Consider the following 17,114-nt stretch of genomic DNA (forward strand, 5'->3'; position numbering starts at 1 on the left):
TTTATGCTGGTTGCAAAAGCCATTTTTACTTTGCTTCTTATGGGGTAAAGGGTTAAAACTCGTTTATCCACCGCAAATTTACCTCCACCACAGGTGATTCACCCTCCTGGGACAATAACATTGCAATCTTCGCTGACTCAGGCTGATAAGAAAACTTGGGCTTTGTAAGGTCATCATCATCAAATCCTGAAATTGTTTCAATTGTTGAGTCCTGCCAAATGTTGTATGCCAGAAACATGCAACCATTACCCTTAAAATTGTTGCTTAATAAGCTATTTCTTGTTTACAGAGATTTTGGTTTAGTATTAATGAGTTGTTAATTATGAATTTTTATTTATTTACTTATTGTAAAATGACATTGTCTTCATCATTTTATTTAATATCAAATATTTAAAAAAAGATCTGACAATTTTTTTAACTTTATTGATAATATTTCAATTAAGTTTACAAGGTTTCTGGAATACAGGCCCTGCACTTAAAGTAGTTAGTACATGGTTTTGATAAAACATTTCTTTCAAGCCAAACAAGCAAAACATAATAAAATATAGTCTTATATTCTTAGAACTCCGCCAAGGACGGTCCCAAGCCCGCGCTGAAAAAGGAGGAGGGTTTGGCGTACGGCTAGCTACCCTACCCTGTTAAAACCTTATTGCTACAGAAACGCCAAACAGAATAACAACAGACATCACGGACCTGAGAGAAGGTGGACCTCCAGCTGGAAGACGTATGAAAGCCAGTGTCAACTGGAAGCCATCAGACCGAAAACCATCATCTACACCAGAACCACTGCCACCATCGGTACATGGAATGTCCGAACCATGTATGAGACCGGGAAGACAGCACAAGTGGCTGCAGAGATGAGGAAGTTCAACCTCACCATCCTAGGGATCAGTGAATTAAGATGGACTGGCTCTGGGCAGGAGAGACTGACTTCAGGTGAGTTACTGTTGTTCTCGGGGCATGAGCAGGAGGATGCAGCACACACCCAGGGAGTAGCCCTAATGCTTTCCAAGTCGGCACAGAGAGCGCTCATCGGGTGGGAGGCACACAGACCTCGGATCATGACGGCCTCTTTCCTTACAAAGAAGAAGAGGATCAACATGGACATAATCCAGTGCTACGCCCCAACGAACGACAGTACAGAGGATGAGAAGGACAACTTCTACAATAGACTGTCAACCATCATACAAGACAGACCAAAGAGAAACATCATTATTCTAATGGGTGACTTCAACGCCAAGATCGGCAGTGACAACCCAGGATAGGAGGAGATCATGGGAAAGCAAGGGTTAGGCGAGATGAACGACAACGGGGAGAGATTCGCTGACCTGTGCGCCACAAGTAACCTGGTCATCGGAGGAAGTGTTTTCCACCACAGAAGGATAAACAAGGCAACTTGGGTGTCACCAGACCTGTCAACGGAGAACCAGATTGACCACTCGTGCATCGCAAGGAGTTTTCGTCGCTCTCTTCAGGATGTAGGTGTCAAGCAGGAGCAGACGTGGCTTCGGACCATCAACTCCTTGTCGCCCGATTGAAACTAAAGCTGAAAAAGAGTTGGACAGGGAGGCCCAACCAACGCCAACGGTACAACACTGCCACACTGAAAGACACCTGGAAGCAAGAAGAGTTCAAGGTCACTCTCTCCAACAAGTTCAAGGTCCTAGAGGAGCTGCTTGAAGAAGGGACGATAGAGCAGAAGTGGCAGAACGTGAAAGAAGCAGTGACTTCAACATGCCAAGAAGTACTGGGCCCCAAGTCTTACACCCACAAGTGTGGATGTCAGCAGAGACGATTCAGAAAGTTCAGGAAAGACGAGAAAAGAAGGCAAGTGTAAACAACAGCAGAACACCAGCTGCAAAAGTGAAAGCACAAGAAAAGTACGCCGAAGCAAATAGGAGCGTCAAGCGAAGTATCAGAGAAGACAAGAGGAACTACCTAGAGACGCTTGCAACAGAGGCGGAAGAGGCAGTCTATCAGAACAGAACGAAAGATCTGTACTATCACCAAGATATTAGCAGGAAAGTTTGCCAAGCCAGAGAGGCCAGTAAGGGACAAAAATGGAGGAGTAATACCAGATAATGAAAGGCAGAAGAAGAGGTTGATTGAGCACTTCCAAGAGCTACTCAACAGGCCAGCCCCTGTGAACCCACCTGAGATTCTGCCAGCTACAAGCGATCTGCCAATCAAATGCTGCACTCCCACAAAGGAAGAGATCAGCAGCGCCATCAAACAATTGAAGAACGGCAAATCTGCAGGACCTGACAGCATACCGGCAGAAGCGCTTAAGGCTGACATGGAGACCAGTGTGGACCTACTACACCCGCTCTTCAGCAAGATATGGGAAGAAGAAGAAATCACAACAGAGTGGAAAGAGGGTTACCTCATCAAGCTTCCAAAAAAAGGCGACCTCAGTTCCTGCTCCAACTACCGAGGAATCACGCTGTTGTCCATCCCAGGAAAGGTGTTTAATCGCATCCTACTGAACCGAATGAAAGACGCAGTAGACCCGCATCTCCGTGACCAACAAGCAGGCTTCCGAAAGGAGAAATCGTGCAAGGATCAGATCGCAACCCTGCGCATCATTCTGGAACAATCCCTGGAGTGGAATTCGCCGTTGTATGTCAACTTTAGTGACTATGAAAAGGCGTTCGACAGCGTTGACCGGGAGTCCCTTTGGAGACTCTACGGAGTGCCAGAAAAGATCACCAACATCATCAGGAAGTCTTATGAGGGAATGACCTGCAGAATTGTTCACTGCAGACAGCTCACGGATGCCTTTGAAGTGAGAACTGGTGTGAGGCAAGGCTGTTTACTCTCACCTTTCCTGCTCCTGCTGGCCATAGACTGGGTAATGAAGACATCAACGGAGCAGAAGCGGAATGGAATTCAGTGGACACTCTGGGAACAGTTGGAAGACCTCAACTTTGCCGATGATTTGGCTCTTCTCTCCCACACCCAACAACAGATGCAGGAAAAGACAAACATGGTAGCGGACAACTCAGCTAGACTGGGCCTCACCATTAACAAAGCGAAGAGCAAGGTGTTCAGGACCAACGCATCAAACAACACACCCATCACAGTCCAAGGCGAGGCGCTGGAGGTGGACAGCTTCACCTATCTCGGCAGCATTCAGGACAACCAGGGAGGAACGGATGCAGATGTCAGAACCCGCATCGGTAAAGCACCAGCAGCCTTCCATCAGCTGAAGAACATCTGGGGATCCAGCGTAATTGGCATCACCACCAAGATTAGGCTCTTCAATACCATCATGAAGCCGCTACTCCTCTATGGAGCAGAGACCTGGAGAACCACTGTCACCACCATAAAGAAAATACAGGTCTTCATCAACACCTGCCTCAGGAAGATCCTCAAGATCCGCTGGCCAGACAAGATCTTCAACAAAGAATTATGGAGAAGAACAAACCAGCAGCCAGTTGAAGAAGACATCCTTCAGAGAAGTTGGAGGTGGATAGGCCACACCCTTAACAAGCCTGCATCCAATACGACAAGGCAATCCCTCACATGGAACCCCCAAGGGAAAAGGAAGAGAGGGCGGCCTAAAAACACCTGGCGCCGTGACCTGCATGCAGATGCTAAGCAGATGGGCCAAACATGGGGGAAGCTTGAGAGACTCGCCCAGAACCGAGACGCCTGGAGGAAGCTGGTTGGCGGCCTAAGTCCCAGATGGGACCACAGGCAAAGATGAGATGAGATGATTAATGAGTTGTTAATAATGAATTTTTATTTATTTACTTATTGTAAAATGACATTGGCTTCATCATTTTTTTTAATTTCAAATATTTAAAAAAAGATCTGACAATTTTTTTAATTTTATTGATAATATTTCAATTAAGTTTACAAGGTTTCTGGAATACAGGCCCTGCACTAAAAGTAGTAAGTACATGGTTTTGATTAAACATTTCTTTCAAGCCAAACAAGCAAAACATAATAAAATATAGTCTTATATTCTCATGTAACCTTTACAAACACATATATATGATTAGCAAAAAAAGCAAAACAGAAATTCAGCTACTGGCTAATACTATTTCTACATGAAATTTTATATTTTGGTAAAACACATTTAACCACAATCAAATACTAAAAATGCAAGAATATCAACACAAAAAGTTACGTTGGGATTGAAAACAATCCTTACCTGGAGAAGCCGTGATATACCCCAACATTTATTCATATAATTCACCGACAACTATGAAAATGTACACAATGTACCTACCAGCAAACTTATCAGTAATGTCACTCTCATTCTCATTGGTAGTGTCTGTCTCTTGTGTGGTGTTGTCAGATGTTGGACTGGTCAGGGCTTTCTTCACAGCTCTCTCCTCCAAGTTTGACGACAGATCCGACAACTTTCGAGATGATCTTCTAAACAAAGTACACTGAGTAACACTTCACGATACTGATATAAAAGTTGCCAGGCTAAATCTGCGACTAACATGAAAAACATGAGCAAAAAGTACCCAACATGAAGTAAAAGAGATCATATAGTAATTTTTAAATTTGTATTTTAACTATGGTTAGGAACAGTTGTCCAAAAACAGTCTGCAAAGATCTTGGGCCTTAGAAGCATTAAAATCGAACAATGGTCAGGTTAAAATTGTCACTAATAACCAATGATGAACAATTAACACAATATATGCTATAAAGAGAGACTCTTTAATGGAAAAATGCTATACTTCGGAAAAATGCTTAACTTCGCCAAAAATATAAAAAGTTTATTTGTTGCCTTGATTAAAAAGATAGGACAAAGCATAAGTAGGATAGTTTTAAAAATGTTTTGCTGTGAATGAGGAATTAATACATACATAATACATGCAAAAAGATGTAAAAAATATTTTGTATGCAAAAGCACTTACAACTCTTGTTCAGGGTATTTTGCCTGACCACCAAGAATCTCCAGTTTGGGTTTTCTTCGGCGTGGGGTCCTGATCTCCCTGTCATTGTTACGGTGATCATCATCATCATGACAGTTCTTCTTAGCTATTTCAAAATTAACAACATCGAATTATGCTTGATTTATACAATCAACAAATCCAATACCACAGATCAAAATGCTTTGGATAGAAAATCAAGTTTCCCTCATAAAAATTATAAATACATTTTGCTACTGGAAAGTTCAAACTGTTGGGACAGATTAATATATAAACAGAAATACTGACAGCTATTTTCTTCTGGCCATTTACATAATCATAATTCTACATGGTAGATAATTGTTTGACACTTTCCTTACTTGTTCCTGCAGCGATTTATTTCCTTCTTTATAAAGTACCGGAAAACAGCACTTTCCCAATTAGGAAAAAAACTACAAATTTTCAAATTACTGTAACAAAAATCCCAATTAAAGATTTCCAAAAAACAAAAACAAAATTGTTTTTGTTTTTTGTTTTTTTTAAATAACATTAAGTTAGTAGTTTCCCTATGCAGCTCAATGAGTTGAACCTAGGTGAACCCATTTATGCCTAGTGGACTCTCCCGTCCTTCTAAATTGGATCAATATATTTCCAAAATTAGGGATGTCTAGTATATTTATTTCTATATTTAGAATAATTCTTACAGAAATTCCTTTAAGAAAACAGCACAGACCCTGATGAGATGCCGCATCATGTGGCGTCTCATATGGGTCTACGCTGCTTGCCAAGGCCTTTTTTCTAGATGCCAGGCATAAATGGGTTAATATTAGGGATGGCAACGGTTATTCGGTTAACCGGTTATCCGTTTCTTGAGGAGGTTAACTGGTTACAAAATTAATATTTGGTTACTCTTGCTGAAAATACAACTTTTGGTTGAACGCAATAAATGCTAAAATTGTTAGTTTTGTTTTACTTCATTTCACTGAATTGGCTAATCCGCTTATCTCATCGCAAATTATCTGCAATTACCACCCCCTGATGCCCCTCTGTTGATCAAAAGCGTTTAGAGTTGTAAACCGTCGGACTGCAGCGGCTTAATGAGCAGTCACACGAGCAATTAGCACCTACTCTGCAGTGTGTTTGTTTAGCATTTTACATTATTATTTTGGTGTATGCTTTCATATCCACTTTCAAAATATATTTACACTAATTGACAATCGTAATTTATCAGCAAACTGTTAATACACGTAATTCTTAAAGGATAATGAGTGTTAATAAAACACAAAATAATTCAAATTCTGCACAAGCTTTTATTAATCAAGATGTAGAACAATAATTATGTGTAATATTACAACAAAGAAATATCACAGTTCACCGACAAGCATGGAAAAAATGTCGGAAATTATTTTCAGAAATGAAAAGTATGATATTCAAAATGTATAATATTAAATTTAGAATTTGAATTTCCAATTCAAAGGACCAACACAATTGGTAAAGAAACAGTATTTCATTGATAAAATGATTAAAGTAGTTAGATAACAAGACAATCAACAAGACAGAGTATATTTGCATATACATGAAATTGTTTATAAACGTATACGTTTTTCGGATGTTTTGTTTTTCCATTTATGTGGTACAATGACAGTCGGTTAACCGGTTAACCGCTCGAATATTGAAACAGGTTAACCGGTTACAGATTTGCTTAGGTTTGCCATCCCTAGTTAATATAGTATTAACAAGTTTACAACACCTAGTTATGAATTTTAAAGTATTTGGGAGCAAACAATTAAATACACCAATTTCCCAATATGAAGATTGCACGATGCAAATGTTCCCAATTTCAGGGTTTTTCGTGCGTATTTTTCCCTATTGTGCTGGTACTGGTACATTTCCCAGTTGGGGGAACAAAATCTCTGTCCTGTTACGCAATTTACCTAATGACTGTAGCATCAATTGACAACATGTTAGTATGTAACTATCTAACTAAACAAGGCTGCTGTGGTATTCATGCAAATTAAGTTATTTGTAAAATAACAATAACAAATCATACCTGTTTTCCTGTTATGAGAACTAGGTGTCACTGATTTATTTAGTTTATCTTCCAAAATAATTCCTGAAAGCCTTTCAGTCTTCAACAAGAGCAGACAATCCTCCTCATCATCAGAATCATAGCGGCCATGTTGTGGGTTACTGGGTTGTCCCCCTTGCAATGGGCTAAACAGACCTCCACTGGTGTCCCTTTTTGGTAATTTCTCTACATACAACATGAAGACATTATTTCACAAAAACAAAGCTTGAAGAGAGATGAAGATATAATCTAGAATGCTTTTTACTTTGTTCCAAATGAAAAATCATTACAAAAATATAATAAATACTCAGTATTGATTTGTGCAACACTTTTGTCCAAAAAACGGAATGCAACTCTGTACAGAATACAGTAAATAAGAGATGAAATACTGTATAACAATACATGTCATTTTATTTGCTGAACATTAATGCTCATACATTAATGTGACAATGTACTATTTTAATGTCAATATATATATATATATATATATATATATATATATATATATATATATATATATATATATATATATATATATATATATATATATATATTAAACTAATATAATAATAAAAATTTATTTATTATCTTACAATGAATAAAATATATAGTTGATTAATTTAATTTTCATGAAATGCTAATCAATAAAGTTTAAGCAGATTTATTTACTAATATTTGTTGCAGAAAAAACAATATTGGGTCTGTGTGCTGTATCTGCACAGAATAGTGGGGATTTCTCATGAATGGGTTTTCTACTGCACAAGCCAAATTTATTTGTAATTGTTTACAAACTCTAATTTTGTTGATTTTCTGATACCACTTCCACTGAAATTGTATTCTAGTTTTTTTTATTAAAAACCCTTTTATCTTTTTCCATTTTTTTCGAAGATTATAATATACATTCAATTTAAGATACATAAAAATTATGGATACCTTTATCCAAATGCTTCTCTGGAACCAATTTCAATTTCTTCACATCTACATCTTCACTATCATCTTCCCCATAGCCATCAAATCTAACCGTAGCAAAGATACCTGCAGCCGAACGTTTGAGAGTACTTATCTTTCCTGAATAGAGCTTCCCATCGCCTGAGTATGGGGATAAACATTTGTCTCCTACTGCCCAAACTGCAAACACAATAAAGGCTAAACATTTGTATCACTTAAGTATAAAAATTGTTACTAACATGATAAGAGCAAACTTTGCACATGGTGCAAGAAAACTAGCCTGACATGCCTTAAAACACTGAGTTTGTGTGATAGTTGCACTTTTTGGGTGTTAAATAGATTAAACATGTTGCATTCAATCAAAATTAAATTCACTTGTTGGTTGTTTTACTAAAATAATAAAGGTGCCTCATTTGCGAAGATCTGATTACATTGTTAATCTCTTAATTTAGAAACAACTTTGCTATATTCTTCAGAAATTGGCAATAGGGGAGTTTATTTCATTCTGAGGCACATGACGTCAAAATTTGGAAGATTTGATTTTAAAAGTATCTGGTTTGTGATGAGTATGCATTACAGATCGAAATATTGCTTTTAAGTGTCCCACCAAAAGGTAAAATGTACTGACAATTTTCACAAAGTGTTCAACCAGAAAAATTATGGCATGTATGAAACTTGCTAGCTTTCTTTGAAGACATGTGAGCTGTAAAACTTTATTGAAATAGTATAGACAAGATGCTGCATTCAATAATTGCACATGGTGGAAGCCTTTTAAGTATCGATTTAAGCATTGATTCAGTGGCCCATCATAGTTCATAAGAAGTTCCGTGACAAGGCCAAAATGAGGAAAGGGTGATGTAACAGTTTACAAGTTTGTGATTAAGTTCAAGACAACATCACTACAATTATCAAAGCTTTGAAGGAAGCATTATTTATGTTTTAAGAAACATGTCATCTAGGGTGAACTTCGTAAAGACCAAACAATTCAGAGACCAATTATGCGATTAGCATATGCCTCCCACATAATAGATGAATAAGGGATAAAAATCACTGCTTAATATGATTTCATTGCATCATGTTAAATATTAAAACAGAGCTCAGTGTTTTTTTTCACCTATAGGGGAATGGTGGCGGGGCCTGTCCAAAGGGGAAAAATGCGTCGTTTTTTAAGGAAAAGGGGAAAATTCAAAATTTACTCTTGTATATGTAATGATATTTATTATATGAATACACATGTATGTATGAATGAAATATTCACAGCTGAATGTCTCAGTCCTTTTTCTGATATATATGTGAATGATTTTTTCAACATTACTTTCAGACAGTTCAGCCGTCATGCAAAGTCTCAGTTTTTCAAGCCAATTTTAGTCTCATTGGGATTTTTTTAATCCATAAAATGGCAAATTTTAGCATTTTTTATCAATAAAATGGACCACATTGGAATGTTTTTATCAACAAATATTGACACAATATAGATACAATGTAACATCAGGCCTATTCCTGGCCATATTGGGAAACAATGCAAATCATGTGAAAAGTCAACAACTAATTTAACATGATTTTTATAATAATAAAAAATCCTACTCATTATAGTAATAAACTTTGTTAGTTGTTTATGAAATAAATTTGAGATAAGATATATTTATTATAAGACAGTTGTTTAAAAAAAAACAAAAAAAAAAATTATTTTTTTTAATCTTCAAGGGGATTTTTTCTACAAAATTGGGGGAAAATATATACTCTATTTTGCGGGGAATGGGGCCGAATATCTGCCCCGAAATTGCCATGAATAAATGCATCCTTTGTAGAATCACAACTTTATTGTAAATAATTTTATCAACAATACAATTTGTAAAACTTGAACCCTTTTTTTTCTTCAGTAAATGCTATGCAAATAAATTACATATTTATGCTTAGAAAATTTTGCAAGTTGGGGATAAATATATATGTTTCCAGTAAATTACCTGGGGAATCATCCATTGTAATGAAATAGCAGAATGATTGACAGTCATTTCTAAAACCTAAAGAGAAACATCTGAAAACATAAGAATTGTGTGATTTTAAGACATAGAGATAATACATTGTACAAAATAATATTACTTAAAAAAAATGAAAATCAATTTAAAAAAAAAAAAGACAGTTTATTTCATATTTCAAAGACGAAAACTTATTGAAATCATCAAGCTTATGAAGATTCAGTTATATATGAATATACATTTCTGATAGAATGTTGGTATTAAATGATGATGAATCCAAAAACGATGTTTTACAGATAAGATATAATGCTGTAAATTTATCTTGGCACTTAAACACAAGAGGCTAAGAAACACTGGATGGAAATCACACAGAAAAATAACAATTTTCTCAGTAATTATTATTAATCTGTTTTAAATTTAAAAAACAACAACAAATATATCTAAATTATTCAATAAAGAACTCATTAAATCCAAAGTAAAACAAAATTGTGCTGCATCTTTGTAAACTCAGTAGTTTTGTACACTTTAAAAGTGACGTCATAAGATTCAAAATGTAATTTAGTAAGTAAGTAAGATGTAAAATCATAAAATAACGCTATACATCTATATTTATAATCACTATTTAACATGTTTAAGTTTTTGCGTTGATGCAGACTTCTTCTATCCTCAAGTAGATCCACTTAACCCTAATGGGGGTTTCTATATTGCTTGTTCAGATTTTTTTAATACTATTAATACCCCACAGGCACATTAAACCTAGTGTTTTTTTGTTACATACACACTAGATGAAATATATTTTAACTTTAAGTCTGCATTTTCTTTTATTTCATTTTTTTTGTAGATAAAAAAATATGTGACCATTGCGCATGTCAATCATTTAAAATTGACTTAATTGGATTGTGGGGAAAATTTCCAATTTTGTTGATATACAATCTATGTCTTTTATAGTTTGAGAAGAATGTAAATGCAAATACTATAAATTATATATAAACAGCACACTTAAGAGTAAAACGAAAAAATTGTGTAAATATAGTTAGCAAATCAAAATCCAAGCTAATTAGGACAACCTTAATATTGAATTTAATCATAAAATTTGTAAATAAAATAAGGAATAAAACAATTTTTATATGCATGTTCTAATGGATTTGACAATACACATTTTGAAACATCTTTCAATGTCAGTAAAAAAGCTGCATGGTCTTTTGCAAGATTACTATATATTACTGCATTGGAAGAACATTAACAAGGTATGGTTTTTTACATGTTACGGTATGCAATTGTTTAAAACAAAATCACATTAAATATCATGCCATTTCATAGAAAAAGCAACCATTTTTAACAATTTCAACAGCATATAATTCTAATTTTTTAAAGTAGTATATAATTTGATCATCAAGCATTTCTTGTAACTATTGCCAATATAAACAAGAGCACAGCATAGCAGGTACCAACGCTTGGCTGTGGTAGCAGTTTTGAATAAATGAAAGCTTGTCAGAAGAAAGGAAGAAAGTAGTTCTGGCTGCCATAACTTTAAATGTTGCTTTTTATGCTTTTTGACTGGCGCGACTTTATCAATACTATATAAACTGTATCAGGGGTTCCACTGGCCCAAAAAAAAGTTGTCGCCACTTTTTCGCGGCGCGAAACTGTCAGTTATTCCGACCTTATTAATTATGACAATTGTCTATGAAACCTTACAACATCAATGTCATTGACTTAATTATTACTTTTAAAAGTATTTAAATACATAAATAATAATAAGTAATTTCATAAGTCTTAATAAGCTTTATTTATACATAAAAACATTGGTTTGCACATGATAAAACAATCACATATAACCATCTTCTTTGCCAGGAACAGCACATTGGCGAGCGCTGCCTTCACTGCTGCCTCATTCTTTGAGATTGATGATTTGCTGGCAGCCGCCATATCCTTCCGAAACTGCATCGCCTCAGCAGCAGTCTGGTGTTCTGATAAGAATAAATAAATAATAACATGAGACTTTGTTTTTATTATTTCCATACTGTATAATCAAATTTCAATATAAACAATACAGCTGGGAAGCAATGTGAATATGCACTTTAAAATAAACAATTTGCTACCACACACAAACATACCCGTTGTTTTTACATGCTTAGTTAAGGACTCCTTTTTCATAACGTTACAACCAGATGTAAATGCATTTTTGAACTGGCTTTTAACACAGTAGTCACAAAACATTGACTTTGTTTTCGCATCATATGAAATGAAAGGGAATTCTGACTTCCAGCTATCATTGAATTTTCGCTTTGCTAAAGAATTATGTTTTTGCAATTTTGAAGGATTTTCATTGCTTTCATTTGTTTCAATTTCTAAAGCACGCTTTCGAGGATTAAAGAAGTCATAAAAATCCATGATTGCTTGTGAATATGTAATCATATATGTGTCTTTATATACGAAAGCCATCAACATAAACTGTGAAAAATATGAACAATCTTTAACTAATGTGTAAATAACGATACACTGTCACTTACCATGGTATTGATTAAAGAGTAGCCGCCTTATATATCGTTATAATCATTGATCTTTGTGCCAGTTTGTCCTAAGTGTTACATAATTGAGTGTTCTTTATCATAAAAGAACCGTTAATCCAATAATAACCCCCATAAAACTTGACAATAGCAGTAAAAACACCGACTGTAACACTTTCACGCTTCCGTGATTTCAGTGCAATCTGCACTGTAGGTTGCTTACATCGTAATAAATCAATATTTACAACTGACAAACGCTGGCCGCTTATTGCCAGTCGCGTGCTTTTCAACTCGCAGTACATTTTCGGATAGGATTTTACCAATTTTTTGAAATTCGCCACTTTAAAAAAATTGGAGCCACTTGAAAAAAATTAGCGCCATTTTGCGCCAATGGCGATTGGCAGCGGAACCCCTGCTGTATGCTGAACTTTCTTTAGCTAGGAAGAACAGTAAGTGGCGAGAAGAACTCATCTGAGAGACTATGTATCTGTAGATAGAATACTTTCATTTGAAGGAATTTCAAAGTTGTAGGTGGAAGCACTTTGATTTTAGAGCCAATGTTAAGGTTTTAGCTAGACGCGGAAGGCGGACGGCAGACGCTCGATGACGAGCCGGCTATGACAATACTTTGGGTTTTCTCCAAAAACAGCCGAGCTAAAAATGCCAAATATTTGTGAATTAAGCCAAACAAACTATATGGTAAATTGGTAATCAACGGGGAGTTGCAAACTCTCATCAACGCAATTATCGTGAGTAACTTCAAATAAAAAGACGATTTGCATCATTAAAAAAATGGATTATCATTAGACTTCAGAGTAAGTATGATTATTTAAAAGTGATCAAGACATGTCAATCGGAAAATAAATATTTTAAATGTATTGTTTAATGTATGAAGCTTCCATTGACTGTTTACATCGCGAAAATACATTATAAACAAGTGTTCGTCCGTTTGCATTCTCACATATGTATCGTATTGACATATATTTCACGAACAGCATTGTTTTAATATCTCAAAATATAAATGACTGCTAAAAACTGACAAACAAACGTGCTAAAATAACAAATAACCTTAGTATAACGTAAATTGCAGAAGCTACACTTACAAGGCAATTTTACACTAAATCTGAATATACACTAGGGCGTTGATTCCTTGTTCGTTGGTGACAGGTGTTTGATCACGTGGGTAAACGAGGCGCTTATTTCAATTAATGAAATTGACACTTGATATCATGATTAAACATTATTGAGTAATTTTTCAGCGTCTAAGAAAAGGGTAAATCAGTAATTAATCATAAAACTTTTTTGCACAATGTTTTCATCTTTGCAATTATGTTAAATAAGTGAACAAAATAGTAAGATACTGTTCACAAAACGTGGGGGCCACACCGCACTAAACATGAACTTGATGAAGCGGAGTCATTTTTACTACCAACTCCTTGCCGACATAGCGGACGTTAGCAACAACAAACAAGAATAAGAAGGAAATAAACACGTTTTGTATTAAAATTTAACACAATAATGGTTCATAGACTCACAAATATCCATAATGGCATTGAAGGTAAAAAAGATGTAGCTTAACTTAAGTTTTAAAATTGAAAGTTAGGGGCTAATTTGTAGCATATTTATCAGCTTACAACAGGCCAATGGCCAGTCATTTATTCAATCTCGGCATATGTCATGTGCATAATCAAATATGTTTCTTCAATACTTAAGTGTTATGATATGAATAGCCACGAGTGTCTAACCACTCTGGATGTGAGCTGTTAAATGGTTTCTGGGAAGGCCATGTGGATGCAAGACAAGCTGTAGGGGGCATGTCAGGACCTTTAAACAGTAAAACTGGGATTAGTGTATCTAAAAAAGGTCATTTCCAACTGCCTTGTTGTTGGGCTAGCTCTTAAGCGACACTGTTAGAGTGTATGACTACCACTCTGGAGACCCCTGTGCAAACCCCTGTTGGAGCTAAGGAGTGTTCACTGTAATACTGTTAAGCGTACAATCCACAGAGAAATATTTCAAATAATCCTACTCTCACCTACTGACCCTTTATGTCACTTAAAGTTAAAACTCATAAAAGCTTTTTTCATGTAAACTTGCCCCCTAAAATCCAGACAGCACTTATCTGTAATATGAGCCACCTAAACTGTTTTCTGGCATAAATAAACACAATAAGATCATAAATATATATGCAAGCCACACATAATGGATAACATATTTTTATTAAGTTCTTGTGTTGAGCATTTTTCAACAAAAAGCATGTAAATTGATAGTACTGGGTAACAAGTTTTGTGTTTGTTACAATATTTTAGGCTGATTGAACTAGATTTTATAGACATTTATTTCACATATTTTGTCCATGGTTTAATTTTGTCTTTATGAGGAAGAACTTTGAGCTGTTTGACTGTAATCATAAAAGCTCAAAGCTTTCGTGAAGAACTACCCAAAACAACTGATTAAGTGACTCATTTAAACTCAGTTTTTCGTACCAGTACTCTTAAACAGATCGAGTATAAGTGTGTGAATTTTTTCCTTTATATTTTACAGCCTGTGCCCTTTGTGTGGGAAACCATGACATTGGGGAAAATGAACATATTTAATATAATTATAAATAACAGTACATTTGTATTCTTTTTATGCCCCCTTTCTAAGAAAAGGGGGCATATAGTGATCGGACTGTCCGTCAGTCCGTCTTTCCATCAAACTTTGCGTTTAGGTTTCGAAAAATGCTCATAACTTCTCTGTCCCTTGAGATATAACCTTCATATTTGGTATGCATGTGTATATGGACAAGGCCTTTCCATACGCACAAAATTTTTTACCCCTGTTACCTTGACCTTGAACTTAGGGTCCGCGTTTAGGTTTCGAAATCTGCGTTTAGGATTAAAAAAATTCTCATAACTTCTATGTTCTTTGAGATATAACCTTCATATTTGGTATGCATGTGTATATGGACAAGGCCTTTCCATACGCACACAAATTTTTACCCCTGTGACCTTGACCTTGAACTTAGGGTCCGAAATTAGGTTTCGAAATCTGCGTTTAGGTTTTGAAAATGCTCATAACTTGTATGTCCCTTCATATATAACCTTCATATTTGGTATGCATATGTATATGGACAAGGCCTTTCCATACGCACAAAAATTTTGACCCCTGTGACCTTGACCTTGAAGATAGGGTCGGCAATTAGGTTTCAAAATCTGCGTTTAGGTTTTGAAAAATGCTCATAACTTCTATGTCCCTTGAGATATAACCTTCATATTTGGTATGCATGTGTATATGGACAAGGCCTTTCCATACGCACACAAATTTTGACCCCTGTGACCTTGATCTTGAACTTAGGCTATGCGTGTAGGTTTCGAAATCTGCGTTTAGGTTTCGAAAAAAGCTCATAACTTCTATCAAGTGTTTATAGGGGTCATAAGTCATCCTATGGTGAATGCTCTTGTTCTTCCATCCTTTCAGCTGAACATCGGCAGTAATTTTGGGCAAAATAATCACTGATTTAAAGTGAATTTGTATTCTGATCAATTCTGGCATTTCTGTTGCTTTGCATGACCCTTTCAATGAAATATTGGAATGGTGTTCCTTTTTGTCAGCAAATGATAAGCATGTGACTGCCATACTCAATCAACATGCTACATACTTCTAGTTTAAATGCTCCCAAGTTGAGCACTTGCCTTGTATTAGCTTACTGTATAAACCATGCATCCCCAATTCTGCAATCAATTGTTAAGTATGCGGTTAACATAAATACAGCCCTGAAATATATGTAATCTATTGAAAAATACACACTTATTCAGAGGTTTACTTAAGTAGACGCCCATTTGGCTGAGTTGGGTTAAAATTTAGGGGACAAGTGAATTTCCAATATAGGTAGCCCCTTGGGCAATCATTTTTTAAGTGACGTTTCTCTGGTATCTTGCTTTTTTGCAATTAATTATCTTCTGGTAGATAGGATTAATATTTATTAGTTCCATGTAAAACTGAATTTGTTTGGCTATTTGCACTTTTAGTAGCCAATCTGACTGCATTCTGTTTGGAACTGTCCAACATGGCAGAAGTTAAGTAATGACCCAAAATTAACGAAACAAATACTGTGAAACCATTTATTTTTGTCAGCACAAACCTCGTAATTAAAAAAAGACTATTTCGTCAGCACTTCAATTGCCCAATTTCTAATTTTCAAAAATACAAAATAACAAGAGATGTGTTTGTCAGAAACACAATGCCCTGTGTGTGTATTTCAGAGTTTATTTACAGGTCCTACTGGCCTCTTCACGAGGTTATAGTAGCCCGACCTGCCCCTGTGACCTTTCAGGGGAGAAAGATTAATTTAGAGCCAAAGTAGGTCAAATTTACCCCGGTTTCCCGGGTATTCGCCAAAGAAATAATTTAGATCCAAATAGACCAGTGCACGGTGGCCAATGAGACCTTAATGTGCACTGGTAGTTAGACAATCTCAAAAGACAAATTCATGTCTGAACGCAGCCCCTATCGGCTGCTTTGAAATAAAATTTCAATATATCATTTGGCAGGTCTGCAAGTTATCTCCCTTTTAAAGCTTATTACTTCCCTTGGATTGTATTTTTATGCCCCTGGATCAATAGATCGGGGGTATATTGTTTTTGTCCTGTCTGTCTGTCTGTCTGTCTGTCTGTCTGTCTGTCTGTCTGTCTGTCTGTCTGTCTGTCTGTCTGTCTGTCTGTCTGTCTGTCTGTCTGTCTGTCTGTCTGTCTGTCTG

The 17,114-nt window shown here is 35.9% G+C and overlaps 2 protein-coding genes across 3 annotated transcripts in view; one reads left to right on the forward strand and one right to left on the reverse strand.

Moving 5' to 3' along the window:
- The window catches only part of LOC127861404 (DNA excision repair protein ERCC-6-like 2), a 40,658-nt gene extending 27,187 nt beyond the window's left edge, over positions 1-13,471 (reverse strand). Inside the window, exons 1-7 of the mRNA XM_052399863.1 lie at positions 13,442-13,471; positions 9,852-9,922; positions 7,873-8,067; positions 6,922-7,125; positions 4,878-5,001; positions 4,238-4,386; positions 83-186 (exon numbers count right to left, since the gene is read on the reverse strand). Coding sequence (XP_052255823.1) covers positions 83-186; positions 4,238-4,386; positions 4,878-5,001; positions 6,922-7,125; positions 7,873-8,067; positions 9,852-9,867 — 792 coding nt within the window. The 5' untranslated portion in view covers positions 9,868-9,922; positions 13,442-13,471. The remainder of the gene's footprint in view (positions 1-82; positions 187-4,237; positions 4,387-4,877; positions 5,002-6,921; positions 7,126-7,872; positions 8,068-9,851; positions 9,923-13,441) is intronic.
- A 67-nt stretch (positions 13,472-13,538) lies between these two features.
- LOC127861382 (erbin-like) overlaps positions 13,539-17,114 on the forward strand; it is a 100,703-nt gene continuing 97,127 nt past the window's right edge. The window contains exon 1 of one of the 2 annotated variants that reach the window (XM_052399803.1): positions 13,539-13,646. The gene's annotated coding sequence lies outside the window, so the exon portion shown is untranslated. The remainder of the gene's footprint in view (positions 13,647-17,114) is intronic. The other variant, XM_052399802.1, reaches the window with a different exon arrangement.

This window comes from Dreissena polymorpha, chromosome 16 (assembly GCF_020536995.1).
Source record: "Dreissena polymorpha isolate Duluth1 chromosome 16, UMN_Dpol_1.0, whole genome shotgun sequence".
In the NCBI taxonomy this organism is placed as follows: Eukaryota; Metazoa; Mollusca; class Bivalvia; order Myida; family Dreissenidae; genus Dreissena; species Dreissena polymorpha.